The sequence below is a fragment of the Xiphias gladius genome, chromosome 24 (genome assembly GCF_016859285.1).
Source record: "Xiphias gladius isolate SHS-SW01 ecotype Sanya breed wild chromosome 24, ASM1685928v1, whole genome shotgun sequence".
Lineage (NCBI taxonomy): Eukaryota > Metazoa > Chordata > Actinopteri > Istiophoriformes > Xiphiidae > Xiphias > Xiphias gladius.
This window is the reverse complement of record NC_053423.1, coordinates 3,756,986-3,776,950: the sequence shown is the minus strand read 5'-3', so window position 1 is coordinate 3,776,950 and position 19,965 is coordinate 3,756,986. Positions and strand designations below refer to the sequence as shown.

The following is a 19,965-nucleotide window of genomic DNA, read 5'->3' as shown; positions in this document are numbered from 1 at the left end:
GAGCTTAGAACAGGCAGGACGAGACTGGGAGGAGATCATAAAAAAACAGAACAGAAAAAAACTGAAGGGCATGAACAAGGGGGTCTTTAGCACTGGGTTCATTGGGGGCAGGTTCAATATGGAGACAGAAGGCTTTATAAACAGGGGGGAAAGAGAAGAAGAGTAGGATGTGGGGGTGTAGGGAGTCCCCAGAAAACAAAATGACAATACTTATTTTGCTCTATTGTCTCAGAGAAACAGAATCACAGTCAGTCAGTCCAAGGGTACAGCCCACCAGCAGCGTGGCCCAGTTGGTGAGCTTTCCAGTCATGTGTCTATCCAAACATTTGGACCTGGGTTCACCCTGGCACCCAGCTCTGGTTGCTGTGTGCCGGTGGAGGGCAAGCAAATGCCCCTAAACTCATGCCCATCCCCATGCCCACACCTTGGGACAGAGAGCCATCAAAGTTAAAGTCCATGCCTTCTGTTTCCATAAAGTCATTGAGCAGGATGGAGTCTACATCACAGTCCAGGCTATTAGGTATGTTCTCCATCTCCAGGTTGGCAGCCATTCTACTGTGGGAGTTGTGCTGTTGCCCCTGGTAACCAGCGTTCCCTGGCTGGTGATTGTTGTGGTAGTAGCCATGCCAGGAGTCGGTCATACCCTGATGATGAGCTCCTGGGTAAGGCTGGTGACGGGGGTGAGGTGCAGACGCCAGGCGACATGGGTCCTGGGGAACATCCATGACCCCGGCAGGGTTGGGCGGCAGTGATGGCGATGTTGGGAGGTGGGGGCGGGGCCTATAGTGGTTAGAAGTTTTGAGGCTGTAGGGCTGCAGAATGTCAGTGCTAACCCGTGGGGAAAGGGCCTGTGGGTGAGGCCCGCTGTGCATAGGGTTATGGGGGTTGTGGCTGCGCATGTGACTCTGGCTGGAGCGAGGGTTGTGATCATGGCTTGGGTTTACTTTGTTACTGTGACCATGCTCGTGACTTGGACCATAGTCATGGGCAGGGTGGGGCTTGTGGCTGTGGCTGTAGTCGAGGCTGGCTTGGTGTTTGTGACCCTGATTGTGGTTCTGGTGGTGGGTTGTGTTCTGTTCATGGACTGAGCCATGGCCATTGTGTAGACTAGGATTGTGAGTGTGCTCTTGGCTGTGATTGTGGCTATGATTGTGGCTGCGATTCTGATTGTGGCTGTGCTGGCTGTGAACGCCATTAGTTCCCTGTGTTATTAGTGTGTGTGTTTCCCGTCCCTGGCCCAGCACTGTGTCTTTGTTGCAGTATGAAGGACCTCCTGTAAGCAGACTCTGCAGGGCGTTGTTCTCTGAGTAGCCCCTCATTGGGCGCTGGAAGCTGACTGGCTTGTTCTCCTGGATGGTCTCCATGGGAGTGTGGTGCCGGAGCATGCCCATGGAGGGCTGTCCATACATGGGCCCGCAGTAGGAGCCCTCCGCCTTGGGCCCAGGCACATAGGGATAACCGTTGCATTTGATTTGCTGTGGCTGGGGGAAGCCACTCTCATCTAGACTGATAGCCCCAGTCAGGTCAGTCAGCTGGGGCAGTTCCACAGTGGGGCAATGGCCGCCAGTGCCCAGGGCAGGGGAACGGGTGCTGGTGGGGCTGGGGTACAGTCGAGGGGAGGCTGAACAGGAAAGTCCGCCTTCATCTGCTTCATCAGCCTCTGCCTCAGCCAGGATCGGGGAGAGGCAGCTGCTCAGTGTGGAGGCAGAGGAGGAGGTGCGGGAATGGAGATCTGTCCAGGTGTCGTACTCCTCGCCCCCCATGCCCACACCTCCTTTCCCTGCTGGACTGCCATGCTCTGGGGAGCCTTGCAATGCAGGTCCACCCCCCTGACCTTGTCCCCTTCCAAGGCCTGTAGCCCCTGCTCTCTTCCGGCTGATGCGACCCTTGGTCTTCAGGTAGCGATTGCCGTTGTCTATAGAGGCTGCACGTCGTCTTGGTCCCTTCCCCATCTTCCCACCTTCTGGGTTCAGCATCCACCAGGAACTCTTCCCTGTCCCTTCATTTTGTACCCGTATGAAGCGACTGTGCAGGGACAGATTATGTCTGATTGAGTTCTGGAACAAGAGAGAAAATTGGGAAAGAGATGGTGGGAGAGAGGGAGAAAGAAGCAGAAAAGGGAGAGAGAAGAAAAGAGATAAACATTAACACCCAAGGGAACATTTAGGGTTAAATAATAATTTCTTCAGAACACAAAGTCATTTGAAATTATGGTTAAACTATCAAGGGCTGCACAGCAAGCAAGAAAAAAGATGGATAAAGAAAGAGAGGGAGATGGAAGGGAGAGGAAAGAGGACAGGGAGAGTGAAGAACCAATCGATACCTCCCCTGACCACCCTCTCCTCTCCACACGCGCTCACTGAGTCATAATATGGACATGGGTGCAGCCTCCACATCAAACTATCACCAAGGTTACAGAAATGAATCACGCGACGCAACCCAATCACAGACAGCCTGTATCGATTGCAGGGCCTCCAAATATGAGAGCCTGAGATCCAGCCAGACACAGGGAGGGAGGGAGGGAGGGAGGGAGGGAGGGAGTGTGTGTGTGTGTGTGTGGGGGGGGGGGTTATTTTGGCAGGAGAAGATCTGGAAGAGCACCAGAATGAAAAAAGAAACACTCATACACAGGCCTGGAATAAGATAGAGGGAAAGTAAACAGGGGGAGGGAGGAGGGGAGGGACATGCTCATTTAACCTCTTTTAAAATCATGGCACAATTAACATAACCATAGGCAACGATGGCAGATATCATTATGGTGAAGTCTTCCTGTGAGTAGCTTTGAAGGGGGACAGATGTGGCAGTTGTGGGCGAGTGTGGAGTTGGGGGGGGGGGGTAAGCTTCACCAGACCCCTGTTTAAGTGTCTGAGTGACGGCTGTATAGTTAATCCAAGGCTCCGCAGCAGCATTTGAAGCTAGTGCCAACCTGGAGCGAGTTGATGAGATCTAAGCCTGCCTAAAGGAGAGCTTAGCAGGGATACACATCATCTCAGCTGGCCAAGTTAGTTTAAGTACAGCATGTTCATCCAAATCTTTCCTGTTTGTGTCATTATTCACACTCTCTCCAGCTTTCTTCCCTTTGCTTTTTCGCCTTCTTTCTTTTCCTCTCTTTTACCTTTTTGCTCTTTTTGTTCTTTTAGGAGAAACAAACCCCCCTCAACCCCCAACTTCTTCCCCATGTGCACCATCACTCACTTTTCTTTTTCCTCTCCTGAGAAATCTGTCTATTTCTGCCTTGTTTATTACCTGCACATAGCTCACAATCTCTGTCTCCCGGTATCTCGAGCCATTCTCTATCTTCATTCACTCCCCGCCTCCTGTCCAATTTTCCTGCTCTCAGCCCCATTCATCTCCCTCTCTGAGTCCCAGCGTCTCTTGATCACGACATTGCTCATTCGCTCCCTCTCTCCACATCCATCCTCTCATCACCTTACACAACTTTCATCCTGCCCCCTCTGCCCTCTTTCATTCATTCACACTAAAAGGCGTGTAAATATCAGAAAAAACAGCAGGAGATGCAAATCTGTGTTCAACAGGGGGCCAGCTTACATTTCATCCTTCAGTGCAATCCATACAGTCAGCATTTGTACGTCACTTACTCTGGCAGCATACAGAGCTGCGAACTGGACAGCCAGCTGAAAGAGGTAGCACCTTTGTTGCTGCAACTTAATATGAAAAGCACAGCATCCAGAACAGCAGGTAATAGGTTTCTGGCAAAATGTTTACTGGGGGAATTCAGCTTTAAGTGGGTTTCAGATCAGTATTATATCTTACTACTATTCTCACTCATGTAGAAAAGCCTCCTCAACACACACAACCATCCCCTCAGCATGACTCCTAACAGGTAATTTCGTCCCTTCCTCCATTCAAATCACGCTGCTTTGGCTAGACTCACTTCACAGACATGGAAATTGGATAGGAGAGATCTTTTTTTTTTTTATGCTGTTCAGCAGGGTCCTCTCCAAAAAACCAGGTCGGCAAAATTGCACACACTCAACGTTTGCTGACGAAATAGACCAACTTCACTTCTCAGCTGCAGCACGCTACGGAGCAAAGACTTAATCAAAGCCAAATTGAACGATGACGCTGTGTGAAAGAGGCCACCAGTGGAGGCGACCTGCATCAGGTGATCTGAGAGCGGCACCCTGACAGGTTCCTCCTCAACATGACGGCTCTGGCTGAGCGTAGCCATGGCAACAGAGTAAACCAAAAGAGGGAGAAATAAAGAGAGTGGAGGTGATGGTGGGGAAGAGAGGAGGTGGATGGGTTTTTTTTTTTTTTTTTTGGGGGGGGGGGTGAAGCTGTTTGATGCTGCAGGCAACTCCAAACAGCCTTTTATCTGAGTCTGTCAGATTCCTGTTTCCAATCCACCAGGGAGGCTCAATCACCAGTAGTCCCAATGCCTCACTACCTGTACCAAGCTGTGATTAGCAGTTGTGTGTGTGTGTGTGTGTGTGTGTGTGTGTGTGTGTGTGTGTGTGTGTGTGTGTGTGTGTGTGTGTGTGTGTGTGTGTGTGTGTGTGTGTGTGTGTGTGTGTGTGTGTGTGTGTGTGTGTGTGTGTGTGTGTGTGTGTGTGTGTGTGTGTGTGTGTGTGTTTCTGTGTCTTTATGTGTGTGAGGAGAAAGAGAGCTTGTGTATAACTACCAGAGCAACAATTATACCCCAAATGCTGTTCCTTCACCTGCTGATACATTGTACAGTACTATAATGTGGCAGCTCTCTGCACTGTCCTCTGTATATAATAAGATTAAACTGCCATTCCTTAAAGGCTGAGATGGACATTTTTGTACTGCAACTGCTAAAAGAGAAAATTTGGTTCTGATACTCACCTCTTAGTGTTACAATTTATAATATGATTTCTGATTGTCTACCCCGTTATTTGAACACAGGAGTTCAATAAGGCTCATTGAATCGTCAACAAATTAACAACAAACATATAGGGCTATAAAAGAGCTCTAGAGTTCTTTAAACGTCATACTCTGTAGTTTCCTAACAACTGGTCTCACCAACATGAGTCAGTTTAGGTTATGGACTTTAAATAGACAACCAGTGTGCAATTCATCAAGAAAATAAATATGTTTCCAATTAAACTAAATCAAATTCATCATAATTGTGTTTACAAATATAATCTGATATAATTAATTTTATTTCTTCTTTCTACTTGGCATCACTACATTCTTTCTATCTATAGAAAGAATGTATATTTGGTTTCTGCTGTTACATACCTTGGTAAAACTAATGCAGTCTAATACATAAATAATTCCTTTGCAATAAATCCTACCCTCCTGAATGTTATAATATTCATTTTGTGTTGAAACTGTTATAAAGAGGTGCTCATTCAACTATGGGATCATTTTGGAGGATGTAGTTTGTGGTGCTGTTCAACTATATTGCAATATACTAACAGGTTTTTCTATAATTTTTCCAACCAATTTATATCAATTAGGGTAGGCAAAATAACACAAACCAACTCTTACCCACTCTAGCAGTGGTAGCTGGTAAAGTAAGTTTTGGAGTGATACCACACTGACTGTAATTTATAAACAGAAAGTCTGATTAAGGAAAAAAAGATCTTCCTTGCCCATAACCCACTTTGTAGCCAAAATACATGTATCCCCATGGTTTCTAAGTTATTCTTGATTTATTGATGGTATTATGGCTATTTTTGATGTGTGTGTTGGCTTCATTGGTATGTTGAAGTGAATACTGTCTTGTATTCACTACGAACAACACTATACTGTCTTGTATAGTGTTGTTCATGGTGTTGACACTATGAACTCACTAAAATAAGTTCCACACAAGTTTGGCTAGACTGCAACAGCGGGGCTTGCCCTATAAACACGAATGTCCGTGAGTGAGTGAGTGATAAAGTTACACCACTGGTCAGCCGAAAGCTGCGTTACTGAGTGCTGATATTACACCACTGGTTGTTGCTATTTCAAAACAAACTGGAGCAAACAGTTTCTATTCCGTCATCAAGGGGGTGTTCACAGTCATTGTTGCCAACTTAGCGCCTTTGACACTAGATTTATCGACTTTACACATCCAAATCTTATTTGACTTTTTGGACAAATTTTAGCAAATTTCCATAGAAGAGAGTCCCCGAAATTTGCCCCACAAACATGAGGTTGGGCTTTCGGGGCTCATTTTACAAGTAAATATAGTTGAAATAACAGGGCAGCTGTAGTCTTTAGCTTATGTGTATGATGATTTTGTCAGATGACGTTGTTGTTATAAAATCGGGATTTTAGCAGTGCAGAGCAGCAGCTTGGAAATGGCTCTGAAGTGACTGCTGGTCAACATGTCGTTTTAATGGTCCGCGTTTCAGTCAATATTTCATACTTATTCCGTTGTCTGACAACAGAAACAGAAAAACATGTAAATGAGAACAGTTTTATTGGGAGCTGCATTAAATTACTGTATATGTGAGCAAAGACAGTAGGAGAGAAGCAAAAAGATAAAGGGCGGTCCAGCCATATACCACACACTAAGTTTTGACCTAGTCTTGTTTTTTAATGGCAATTAAGTTAACGCAAATGCAACCTATTCTTTGGCCAATTCTATGGTTGGAGAATGTCCTCCCAATAAATAAAACAGCATTGGTTGTTAAAGCACATGCCCAAAATGACATGTTTTCAAGTGACAAAGAGCAGCAGTGAGAGCTATGGCAGTGGTTAGATGGCTAAACAAATAGTCAGACATCAGAGACCTTCCCATTTTCTACCGACAGTCAAAGTCGAACCACAATTGCTCCATAACCTTAACCAATTAGTTCTGGTTTTAACCATGAAAACAAACGTTCCAAAAGCTTTATGAAGCAGTAACTAACTGTTACCCTAACCCAAACCAAAATATTTACCTAATCTTAACCATTTAGTTTTTATTTCTAAACCTAACCAAACCTTAACCACATTGGTGTCAGATCGGAAAATGGTTTTATTTGCAACAGTTTGGAAAGGTACTAAAAAATAAGATTATCCTGCCAGTAGGCCTGTAAGATCAGAAAACACGTACATATATGTCTCACTGTGGAGGGCAATATATGGAATTTGGAGCACTTATTGGTAAAACTGTGGCAACTGTAGCTACAGCTGATGAAACAATTAGCCACCGAATCAGCTAGTAAAGATATATTGCAAGTGAAGGGACACATGCAATGGGAGCAAAACTTAACCAAAATACAGTCGATCAACACCTGTGTGTTAAGACCTACCCTCATTAGCAAACAGCCTCTCAGCCCTCCATTGCACATAGCTGCCCATCCCTGCTTCAATGTATATATTGTCGGAAAGACGTGAAGTGGAAAAGCCTGTTCCTTCTGCTCTCAATCTTTGCTTTTTGCTAATGCAGGAGGAGATGGACTGTTGCAGAGAAAACAATGACTGAATCTGGCCTCACATTCAACCTGCTCCTCTACAGGGAACCCCCTGCACTGTATCTAGCTCCACTACTGTATATTATTCATAAATACTGACTGAGTTTGATCGTGATACACTGCTACTATTACTGAGTCAGGGTATAGTCAGTCAAGTGGTTAGCTAATGGTCCATGGACACCCAGATCTCTCGACACACCAGATTCCTAAACATTTTACCTTTTTCAAAATGTCAGGCAACAGTTTATGTATGGGAAATTTTAAATACCTAAATGAAAACAAATCAAACATAAAGAGAAATGCACTTTTTACTGTGTGACTTGTTTTTTGTTGTGACAGGAATTTACCATGTTACAGTACAATTAATTCATAACCAAGAAAACAACGTGAAGAGATGGTGTCTAGCAGAGGGCAGAAGAAACCTGCCAAAACTAAATAGAAAGCACTGAGGAAAACTAAGCGTGGGAGGGAGCTTTTTCTTTTTTGAGAGGAAGTTGCATCATCTACGCCAAATTGAAAAATAATCAGCTGTTCAATCATAGCTTTCGGGGCAGGATCATGGACAAAGTTTATCAGTGTCCACCACTGATAAGTTTTGTCTATATATGTATTAAGAAATCTGGACATCGCACCGCCACTGGGCCTTTTAGCCAATTTGTCCCAGTGGCCACTTGTGGTATTACAACTAAAAAATCCCCTACTGCCCAAAAATAATTTTCCTCATAGACTACAATTATTAAAGAGATGTCTGTAAAACTGTTGACAGGACACCTCCAACTGTAAACAAGGTTATTGGTTATTACTCTTTATTAGATAAGTTTTTATTCCATGAAGGTTTTCGTAAAACTTGTAAAACTTGTAAAACTTTCCTAGAGAATAGAAAAGTGAATTTCATTTTCGTGAAATCTTCACAATATAAACTCTATGGGCTGAGTGGCAACATGCTTTCAGGGCCAGCGGGGTAAACACTAATGTGCATGTGCAGTGGGCAGCACAACATGGAAGCACACCGAGAAGTTAGAGAACTTTTTCGCCCTACAGCCCTGAAGCTCTGAATGTGAGACTACAGTGTGGATGAATATTGCAGTGAATAACCTAACTACTACTGATGAGAGCAGAAAGTCTAGTAGGCTAACCTGTACCAAATTAGATAAAAATAACTTACAGGAACAAAAGCACACTCACAGTAGGTCTCTCTGAACAGTATTTTTTCCTGAAATTTTGCACTTTGATGTGCAGTCAGATCAAACATGACAGTTACAGTCAAAATCATTTCAGGATCAAAACATTCTCCCTGTATAGACTTAAAGGACTCTGTTAAAAGTTTGTGGTTATATTTGAGTTTAAAGAAAAAGATCAGTTAATTAGAAATTAGATTATAAAAGGTAAACTTATGATGAAGCACAAAGATCTGTAATTTTTTGCCAAGTGATGCTATAGGTTAAAGTATAAAAGGTCTCTGCTGACCTAATTTTCTGAATTGTAAAGGTTAGTGATGTGACATTAATAATCTTAAAAAACAAAGGAGTTACTAGTTGGTTTACACTGACAGCCGTTCTTCAGATGAGATGGAACTCAGTATGATTTCTTTTAATTTAACTGATGTTTGTGTTACTAGAATTACAGCAGCAGCCTCATAGGCAACCCTGTCTGAGCCACAGACCCAGCAGAGGACAAGCAGGACTCCTCTAGCTTTGAAAGTGGACTCTCTACAGTACAGACCCTTTATCAGCCCAAACTGCTATTCTGTGTCACTCTTTGAACGAAACAGACACCTAGAGATGGACAAAATTCTGAACACTGACAGAAAACCATCAACAGGGTTTGTTCTTTGCACTGTGACTGATTCTGACTGCCATAAACTACCACTCATTAGTCTCTAGTACTTGTTACCTGTGCAGCTGATTTTGATGTCAAAGACCTGGCTCTGGTTCCTGTCTTTGTTTACTCAATAGTAGCATGAAAAGTTAACCCCGTGTGACAAATTTAAAGTGTGGGAATGCAAGATGTCCTCTGTAACAAAGCTAATGTAATGCAAGGTCAGTGGACTTATCATTATGGACTGGTATTACATCTTTCATTGATGTAGACACTCAGTAACAGAATTAGTTTATAATCAGTAAATTGTTACTAATGTAAAATAAACATGTTTGCCTAAAACTGTACTCACTGATATTTGTCACATTCAATGACTCTGGTGTAAGTAATGTTTAATGCTACATAAACTCACACCAGTATATCTGATATTATTTACTAAATATTTATGTTTAAAAAAACACCACATTCAGTTGGGTAAAAAAAAAAAACGTGGCCTAGTTTAGCTGACTTTTTTTTTTTTTTTAATCTAAATACAGCATCCTCCCTATTGGAAGTGAGGTTGTAGGCAATGAGAAATGTCATTGAAAAATAATTTTCCTCAAGTGCAAGATGAGCTCTGTCATGTGAAAAAAGGTTAGGATTGCTGGGCATTATATCAGGATGATGTACTATGCTACCATCAACACTAACAGAGATAGCCATAGCTCCTGGTTCATTGTCTGCAACTGGCTTCCCATATTTCAGGTGCCCAAGGTTGTTATTTCTGCTGCAGTGAATCGGTAGGACACTGGGAGCAGCTGGAGATAGGGAGAAGTTTCTTTCAACACATCCAAACCTCTGGACCCTGGCATCCACATCAAGACTGACTTTTTTGTCACTATCATCGACCTTTCAATTTTTTCCTTACAATTATATTTTTAACTTAACTTAACTGTTATGTAGACAGGACTTGGTTAATTTGCTAATTGAGCAATTATCATAAAATGTCTATTACAATAAATCTGCTGAGTGATGCACACAGGTAGATATATGTTTGATTCACCCTACACCATAATCCATTTCTTCACTGTCCATCTGTATGCTCATTTTTTTTTTTTACCAGAATATCACAAAATATACAGCTTGCTTGAAAGTTTATATGGACATCTTGATCCTTGTTTTTCTGTCAAAAACTGGTCACTCTGTTAATGTTTATTTGAGAAAAGATTGCGGGGAACTGTGTCACTTGTGTTCTGACAACACAACAAAGTGCTAGAGACAGATTTTAAAAGAATGGTCAAAATTGAAGCAGCAGAGACCCAGATATCTTGACTTTTAGTTTGTAGTATGAGTAAAGCTCCAAAAACAGTATATTTTTTATAATGCAACTCAAAAGCATCTTTCATTAGACCCTGATGACATCATGAGGGTTAATTTTTCAGACCTTGAAAAGCTCGTTCCAGAGCAACATAAACATTTTTTTTAGTACTCCCTGTGATGAGTAAATGAAACCTCATGTGTAAAAGCGGTGAAGTGTCCCTTTAACATACTCCTCTTGACATTCTGACCTGAACATACAGGGGGTGGACAAAGTAACGGGAACATCTGCACAGTCCGCCTCAATGTAGTACAGCAGACCTTCAAGAAACACGTCCTTTGTCTCAGATTGTGTTAAAACTGTGTCAGACTGAAGAAAGTTGATTTCCCTCTATGATTTGACATTACATTGGACTGTGAGTTGCTATTACTTTGTCCACCCCCTGTACTTACATTTTTATTGAGACCCTGTCTCCAAACAGTTTTTTAAATCATCAGAAGCTGTGTGTTCTCTTCAACAGGATGCCTTGTGCCCACATCCTCCATTTCAGAATAGCAATAACAGAGCAATGGCTAATTTTCTTGATTATTATTATTTTCAACCCCCTTGTCCCTCTTTTATTCTGGGTTAGCTAGCTAACACTAATTACATCTATTGCAAATTATCCAGTTTGTGTTGCATAGCAACAAGAATGATGTAACCCATTGCACCTTTTTCCCTCTTGCTGTCTCTCGGTTAGTGGCAATTCTCTCAACAGAGCTTTGTGTCTGAGCAGAGAGAAGCCTCCATGTTCATTCTACAGAACAACTAAGCGCAAAATATATCGGGACCTTGTCATAGCACAGAGGAAAACACAGTTCCCAGCCATTTCCAAACCTCTTTCTTGACAGTTGAAGATATGGAAGTCAAATCATATCTGGTGTTTTCTAGATTTTTCAGTCTAGGCAGTAGAGACACACTAAACATGTAAACAAACGCCGACATATATTTCACAACTTGACACATGTTCACCTCGATGTGCGCGCGCACACAGCCTCAAACACCCCCCCACCCACCCCAAACTGGCAATCATACTTAATCCCTCTCCAGCCTGAGTAATCCCCGACAATCCAAGGCTAATCCTGGTTAATTCTGGGCACTCCTCAGCTGGGTTTCACCCTGAAACCACAGAGACAGGGTGGGGATTGGTGGGATCATGGCGACTGAGGGTGGGCGCGGTGTTGAGAGACATAATTGGTCGGGCAGTTATTGGGAACCAAGAAAAACAAGCACAGGTTTTCACGGGTCTTCAAAATAAATCTGGATTGACCCCATCTACGTCACATCACAGCCATACTGTTGTTGCTGCTCCTGGTAGAAAACATGTTTTTCACCAGAGTCCTGTGTGTTTGCATGTCCACACTAATACAAGGATGTGTTACTTTGTCTGACTGATGTGACTACCCGAACCTTTTGTTATGAAATTTAAAGGAAAATAAATAGCACAAGCAGGATCTACAGACTGAGCTATCCCTCTGCTGTAAGGGGCTTCTGAGAAGTCATTACCCCCTCTATTCAATCAGCTCTACCTATTGAAGATCCTAGCTCAATTCTTCTTAGCGGCTATTGATCCTGATTCTAAAATGAAGCACTTAAGACGCCTTGATAAAGCTGCTCCTTAATCTAGCATTAAGGAAACTGAGACCTTTTCACCTCATGTCTCAGACTTATTATATTGGCACAGGGGTACAGTGACAGTCAGAGCACACTTCACTATCACAGCCTTAATTTGGGTTTTGTAGAATGTTTAAGCACCTTTTGTGCAGCGCGGGCAGCAGGAACACTTTTAATCTCTGCCATTTTGAAAAAACTGTCAATATACACAAAGCCAAGAGTGTTAATGAAGTAATATGTCACTGACAGCGGATGGATGGAGATGCTTTGTTAAAAACAAGGAAGCCTCTGGTGTTTGTAGGCTCAACTGTGTGCCTGTTCGATTGAGTTTGCAAATGGAAACTGCAGGATATATGTGTTTGAACTGTTGGGATACTCATGAGAGCGTGAAAGCAGAAGCAAAAAGGAAACTGATTTACCTTCTGCTGCAGCTCTGTCAGCAGCAAGATGGGAAACAGGTTGCAGAGGAGTTCTGCTCGTGGACATTTTTATAGGCTGCTTTACCTCTCTATCCTCACAGGAGAAAAGTCTCTTGGAAGGGATTCTTTGGAGGATTCAGTAGAACATCATGTTGTGGATTTTATACAGTTTTCTGCTTCATATTTAAGGAGCCCACCTCTAATTTATGACGCATTCCATGGCGCATTCAAGAGGAGGGTTGTGTTTTAAATTCCATGCAACACTCCATTAGATGTGGTCCAGCACAATCCCGCCGAGTGTTGTGGGGATTGTTCTATGCCGCCTTGTTGAGAAGTAGTGGGACTAGGCAAAGCTGTTTTCTCCCCTTGCTCAACCATTATTTATTAATCCATTTCACACAGCCAGGAGTCATTATGCACGGTCCTGTCAATGGGTATCTCTCTATGCCGCACATTTATTTGATAATAAGCAGGAGTGGGGGAGAAGATAAAAGCGCTGACTGCGTTCATTGTGGAGCGTTTTCTGCAGGCGGGGAGACTTAAATGAGAGCAGCCAGGCTCTGTGTGGGAATGGGTCTCGTCTGCTAAGCCTGTCTGGAGGCAATCGATGGAAATTAGTCAACGCTAAAGATTCACTTCCTGTGACTGATGTCACGGGCAGTGCTTGTCTCTTTGAAGGGAAATAAAGAAGTGGGAGGCTAAGGGATTAATGGGGTTGGAGAAGGTGTGAGCATGCGGAGTTTGGGTGGGAGCTAAGCTGGGGGAAAAAATGCTTTTCTTTTGGTGGACTGCGGGACAATAATAGGTCTGAGCATAAAGAGGAATACATTGTAACTAGGAACATTTAAGGGACACAATAACCTAGTTGTATATAAGGCCAGCAACAGCACAGACCAATCAGTTACAATAAATATGTGCAGTCACATTTTCATAACAATAGTTGTCCTGCTACCTTTAAAATATTACGGCCAACACAGTGTGAAAAGCTGCAAATGCTGAAATTATATTTAGTAGTCGTAACAGTAACTGAAATACTTTCTTTTAAACATGTTTAATTTAACGTACCACATAGTAGATCATTTACAGTAATTTAAGGAATCGCTTTATAAGATTCTGTGGTATGCCATTCTGAATGTAAAAAACATTTTGTGCTGCAAAAAAACATTTTAAGAAAAGACGGAATGTTATAATTTGAGAATGTTTGAGAACAAGAGAGGAACTACATTTGTAAATTGGTGGTTCTTCAAATCATGATGGTTGTAGAGAACCACTAACCTCATAAAATAATCTTTGAAGAATTCTCCTTTTTCTGTGTGAAGGATGAATGATAGTGTTTATAGTACTAGCAGCAGTTCCAGTTGTACAGTGGCAGTAGCTGTGACAATATGATCAGAGTTAGTGTCTCCAGTAGTTGCACTGAGGCCGCCTCCTGAAAGGTGCACCAGTTAGCTTCTCCTCAAAGTACAGCCAAGGGACTAGAGCCGGCCCTCAGGCGACAGAAGGCCTTTCACTCCCCCTTACTCCCTGTGGAGCACCATAAGCTCAGGGGGAAAACAGAGAAACAAGGCAGACAGGGAGGGAAAAGACGGGTGGAGAGAAACAGGGAGCGAGGCATCGTCTGGGGCTAACCTGAGAAAGGTAGACGAGAAGAGAGCCTGAGGAGCCAGGGGCGGACAGCAAGCCCAATCCCCAGCGGAGAGGCCTCTAATTGGAGCTGCCGGCCTGCCGAGGCCGCTTCTCCCTCTGTGGATGGACATAAGGAGTGAGTGAAGGCGGAGAGCCCGGGGGTGGGAGGAGAGGGCAGATAAAAATAGAGCCGGCAGATTAACGAGCATCTGAAAGCAGGGCAGGGGATCGGAAAATCCTCCCTACGTGCCAGAGATGCCCGGTCAGCTCTGTAAAGACTGACGGACACAGAGTGGACATGAGTGGTGCTTCCTTCCTGTTGGCTTTCCTTGCACTACGAACACCGGGGGAGAAGGAACACCGCTATGTCCTGCTTGAGGACTTTGCTTAAATTTTAATGAAGTAGTATACTAGTCAATTTACTGGGTAAAAATACAGTGGAAAATGTTCATTTGTTTTATTGACTCAATAAAAGTTATCCTTGTCTTTATCTTTTGTTTTTTTAAATGACCCTCATTTGTATCATATGCTTAGATATTACAGCTGTACGATGAGCTATTCACTCTTTAATGGTTTTTAGGAAAGATTTTATGAATAAACACAATAAAAGAGAGGTTTTCCCTTTTCCCTCTTGTGTTTATGACTTTTATTAGCGTGAAGCTTCTCTGCTTTGTATTTCCAGCCCTTCTTTGGTAAAACCCACAAGCTAGCTGCCCAATGAAACCAGAGAATTCAACAATGAACCAAAGGTTTTACTATACTGTTCCCATCCAGTGTAAAAAAAAAAAAAAAAAAAGGTTATATTACCTCTTGTTATTGACTGTGTTGAGAGTTCAAAGAACAATATTACTATTCCAGCAATTATAAACTAAAAATGCTCACCCTCAGTGTTTACTTAAGTTGTTTTGTTTTTAGCTATCAAGCTACTTCACAAGGCAAAAAGCTAGCAAACAAGCCACACAGCAAGCTAGTCTTTCTCCTTTGTTAAATTCTAGCCCTGTGAACTACCCTGATAGCTAAAAAAGAAAGGAGAACCTAAGGGCAAATTCCACTCAGTCTGTATCTGAATGGATAACTTATTGGCTAATTTAAACTAATCCGGGGCTGCTTAATATTATAACTAACATTATTTTCTACATTATAAATCATATTTGAGGCAGCCAGTTTCTGATGCAATGCTTATAAAAATGACAGCCAAAAAACTTTAAATACAATGCAAATATATAAAAAAAAAAAACGTTACAGTATGAAGAGTAAATGCAGTTTGTCACCTCCACCTTTGACTCACACTCACAAAAGGAGTAACCTCCATGGCTCCATCCCCTGGGAGCTTTCACACGCCAGGTGGAGCATTGTGACACCTATGGGAGCCAAAGGAGAAGCTGAGAAACAGGCCTGATCACACCTGCCATTGGGTCTCACGGGAGCACCACCCACCTCAACACTCAGCTGTCACATCATCCACACACTGACGCTGTAGAACAGCTCCAACAAATGCAGTGATCCACAGTGAAAAGCTGATAAACTGGCAGGAATATGGGATAAGACTTTCTGAATGGCACATTAATGAAAAGTAAGAAAGGCTAGATTGACTTGAGGAACTTGAGAGATGACAACACACTCATAGAAACAGAAACTGCCCCACAGTTTATTGTAAGAATAACAACCATTTCTCATCTTCAAATAATTCAAATAGTCCAACCTTTGGCCTTTCCTCCATAACTTAAGAGAGTTTCCAAACAGAACGCTGTGGCCTTGAATGAATAATAGACTCTTGACAAAGAGTTGATCAACTTTTCTTAAAGTGTTTTTACTTCAGTTATAGGTTAGTTTGATTTAATCCAAAGTAGCACTGAAAAACCACTTAATCATGACGATGAGTATTCAACAGTTTGTATCGAATATTCATTATAATTTGAAAAGAGGGAGGCATTGTTGAATATTCAGAGCTTGAGTACCTGTGCTCCCAAACTGCTGCTTTTTTAAAGTATCAAACTACCAACTTGAATATACTACTTCAACAATGAATTTCACTAGCCTGTTATTCAGACTGAATTGACATTTTGTTTCACTTTATTCATTCAAAGTGCCATTGTTGTCATGTTAGCTGGATTCTAATTTCGGAGAAGGGGATTTTCTTATTTTGTTTTTCTCTAACCATTAGTGAGATATCCATCCCACTAACGCCATTTTCAGTATACACGGAAATGAGCAGGTAGGGTTTTTAATGATAACTGAAGAAATATGCTGATCTAAAATATATTGAACATGCCATTTAAAGACTCATGGGTCATTGTAATCACTCCCTCCATCCCTAGTAGTTGTGAGGAAATACATTAATTGAGTGACCACTCTATAGGAAAACCTCTTGTTCAGAACAAAAATACATTATAAAGTTCAGCAGAAGCTAATATGAAGATATAGCAATCTGAATTAGCCAAACTGAGTGGGTATTATCTAACGTCACTGTCTTTTTCTTGCTAAGCTGCATGGATATGTTCTGGTTGCTGCAACAAAACACCAAAAATAAACCTACATCCAACTGCCAGGAGACGCTCTCACTTTAGATAACTCAGACTACAGAAGCCTCATGTTAGCTTTGGCTGAACTTTAGCATGTATTTTTGCACTCAGTGAGGTCTGTGGATTTTGTCTCTCATCTTTTACATACAAGTCACTCTTTAAAGGTATCCCTTCAATATGTTGATTCAACTGACTAGTCACTCTACAGAAGTATTGCTTCACAAACAGTACAAACGCAGAGTATGCAGGAATGATTACAGTGACCCGTAGGTCTTTTAATATACTTCTGGGTGTGAGTGTTATTTAAGGAGGACTTGAAAAAATCAGCACCTATCCTTTAAGAGTAGTCATTTCTGCAAGTCAATTTACAACAACCTAGATAACTGCATGAGTTTCATCCATGCTTGTCGTCATTTATGTGGCAACTTCTCTGTCGCTATCCATGTTTCCATAGTCATTTTTCTGGCTCTGTTACAGGAAGATGATTCTTAATCCTCCTAACAAAGCTTTGATTGCTGTTGAAACAGCCGTAAATCTCTAATATAATAAATGTTGTTGGGCAGTAATTCATCTGGAACCAGGCTAGAACCTCACATCATTGCACTGAAAAAACCTTAACAGGTGACCCATTTCATAAACCTTCACAGTTCAGTGAATCGCAGGAATCCTCACAATGACCTCTGATAGCAACATTTATCCCAAAAAAAATGCACACAAAGATCTGTTTTTATCATATTTCACTGCAACCTGGGTGGTGTCTGTGTTCATAATGGATCATCATTAGTTTCATCTTCAATTGCTTCTTGGTAACATGATACCTGCTTTGGGGCCCAGACTCAAATACCAAAGCAAGACAGGAATAGTAATTATAGCCATTTTATTGGAATCATACACACTCATTGCGTACAATAAATATTTTAAAGTAGTGTTTGATTCAATTAGTCCTTTTTTTAAAAATTATCCAGTTTTGGAGACTGTCTTCACAAAATCATGGGAATGTGACCTGAGGTTGATTTTTTTTTTCCCCAAAAAATGATTTTGCCAATTCACACTGTCACACTTTATGAGAACTCAAATTTCTTTCAAGAAAAACACATCTCTCATCAGATGTGCTATTTTGAAGTATGCCAAGTTTAAAAGAGTTTTTAAAAAACAGAATGTCTTCTATGTGTGGTGTGTGTTGACGGTCATAATTCTCAGACAAGGCTATAAATTTCCATTCAGCGGATGCAATCTGGGAAATTGATATAAAATTGATGTTAGAAGACATTCGAGAAAATAATATACATATTTACAAGTCGTAAATTTAATAGAACTTCTGATCCTGTACTATTAATTGACATCAGAACAGTCAAACCCCTGTGTAACAGAGTGCGTATCACCCTTGCAAAGACAAAGCCACAGAAGCACACATACTAAGACACACACTCACAAGCACACATCTTGTGCTTCACTAGCATGGCATGCTGGGCCGGCTCATTACTACAAAGCCAAGCTACTAGTTGCTAAGGAGACCTGTGGGAGAGGGAGGGTTCCTGTTGCCATGGCAGCAAGCCTGCATCCTGCCAACTGTCTTCCCCCATGAGACCTGACCATCATAGACAGAGAGAGAAAAAGAGATGGGGAGGGAAAGTGAAGGCAGAATGGAGTGAGGAGATAAAGGCTGGAGGGGGTTATGGTTAAGATGTTGAAAGAGAAGGACTTGCCTGTGAGGCATCAGGCTCGTTGGAGAACCACAAAGACTGTTGAAATAATGCATGGAGAGAATTGATGGGGTGAGAGCAGGAAAACAGGGAGATCTTGAAAAAAATGTTTAAAAGTACTACTGTAGATTTCCCACGGCTAATATGGTCGCTGTCTGGCGGACCACAACTAGATCCAGACATTGACAAAATGACGTTAAGTATCTTGAAGCCAAACCTCTTCTTGACTTCCACAATCCCCGCCCCATAATACCACGCATGTCCCCAAGTGAACCACCCGCCTCTCGGCTTTTACTACATGAGCAGAAGATCTGACAGAGCTTTTGGATGAGCGTTCACAGAGCCCATCCGTCATGGAAAGAAATCTGCTTTGGTGAGAGTGAGCAGTAATGAACGACGGATGGGAGGGAGAGAGAAAAGAGAGAGAGTGAGAGCATCTGGGAGGGATGAGCAGAGGGAGATTAAACTGATTGGGGAGTGCAGAATAAGGGCGAGGAGGAGGTCATATGAGGCGAAAGAAGAGAGAAGAAGTCCTCAGTCTAAAATTCAAATTAGCCTTGTTGGTTTCCAAGGACACTGAATTGTTTCCATCCTCCATTTCTCTCTCTGTGTCATTGTCTCATCCCACCTCCCTCCTCCCCATGTCTCGTCTTTTCTCCTGTTTCTTTTTCTGTCTCGAACTTCACTGGCTTATTAAATCATTCTTTTCATTGCCTTGGACTGGTTCTTCACATTGAGGTGTACATGTGTGTCTGCTATAACTGCAGAGCTACAATGTATTAACACCTGAAGCTCAAACAAAATGGGAGTTCTTCTACTTGATCTGAACCCAACAGGTCAAGACAAACTGACTTTCAGGTCAGGTTTAAGTCAGGTAGCAGAACTCTTATTTTGGTCCATAAAGCTTCAGATTCAGGGCAGGTTCCAATTTCTCGAATGGAATTTATTAATGACTTTCTCTCTCCAATTATCTGTGCCCAACCTGAAAAAAAAACTACAGTGAAGGTATGATTAAGGTTAGGAAACTAACTATGTACACTAATACTGGCAAATTGTTCAACATGAACAGAATTTTGGGATACTGGGCCTTTATTATATGTTTCAAGTCAATAGCAATGCCCAATCGGAAAAGGGAAAAAGACTTTAGCTAATATATTGCATTAGCCTCTCAAGGTAACAGTTAGGAATGGATCGTATAAATCAGAAACTTGTCTAATCGGAAGAATTATTACCTTGTTGTCACAACTACTAAAAAATCCAGAGACTAAGAGTTCTTATACCCACCATGAATTTGACAGGTCCCAAAAAGTATTGGGATTATGGTCAGGTTCCTCCCGTTTTGTTGCATAAAGCTTTGGGCTTGGATTGGGTTCGGTTATTTTTGAATGTACTTCATCAAGAATTTTATCGCTTTCTCTCTCTGACTGTTTGAAATACAGAAAAAGTATAGCTTTGGGTCTTGCTTCTGGTCTTAGATTTGCTAGTAACAGTTGGTCATTTGGGTTTCGTCATAAAGACCTGGGTACAACCGACTTCTGGTTTCAGTTTTAA

General features: G+C 42.0%; 1 protein-coding gene across 1 annotated transcript in view; it reads right to left on the bottom strand.

Moving 5' to 3' along the window:
- Positions 1-251: 251 nt before the first annotated feature.
- foxo6b (forkhead box O6 b) overlaps positions 252-19,965 on the bottom strand; it is a 45,355-nt gene continuing 25,641 nt past the window's right edge. The window contains exons 2-3 of the mRNA XM_040122313.1: positions 977-2,057; positions 252-943 (exon numbers count right to left, since the gene is read on the bottom strand). Coding sequence (XP_039978247.1) covers positions 339-943; positions 977-2,057 — 1,686 coding nt within the window. The 3' untranslated portion in view covers positions 252-338. The remainder of the gene's footprint in view (positions 944-976; positions 2,058-19,965) is intronic.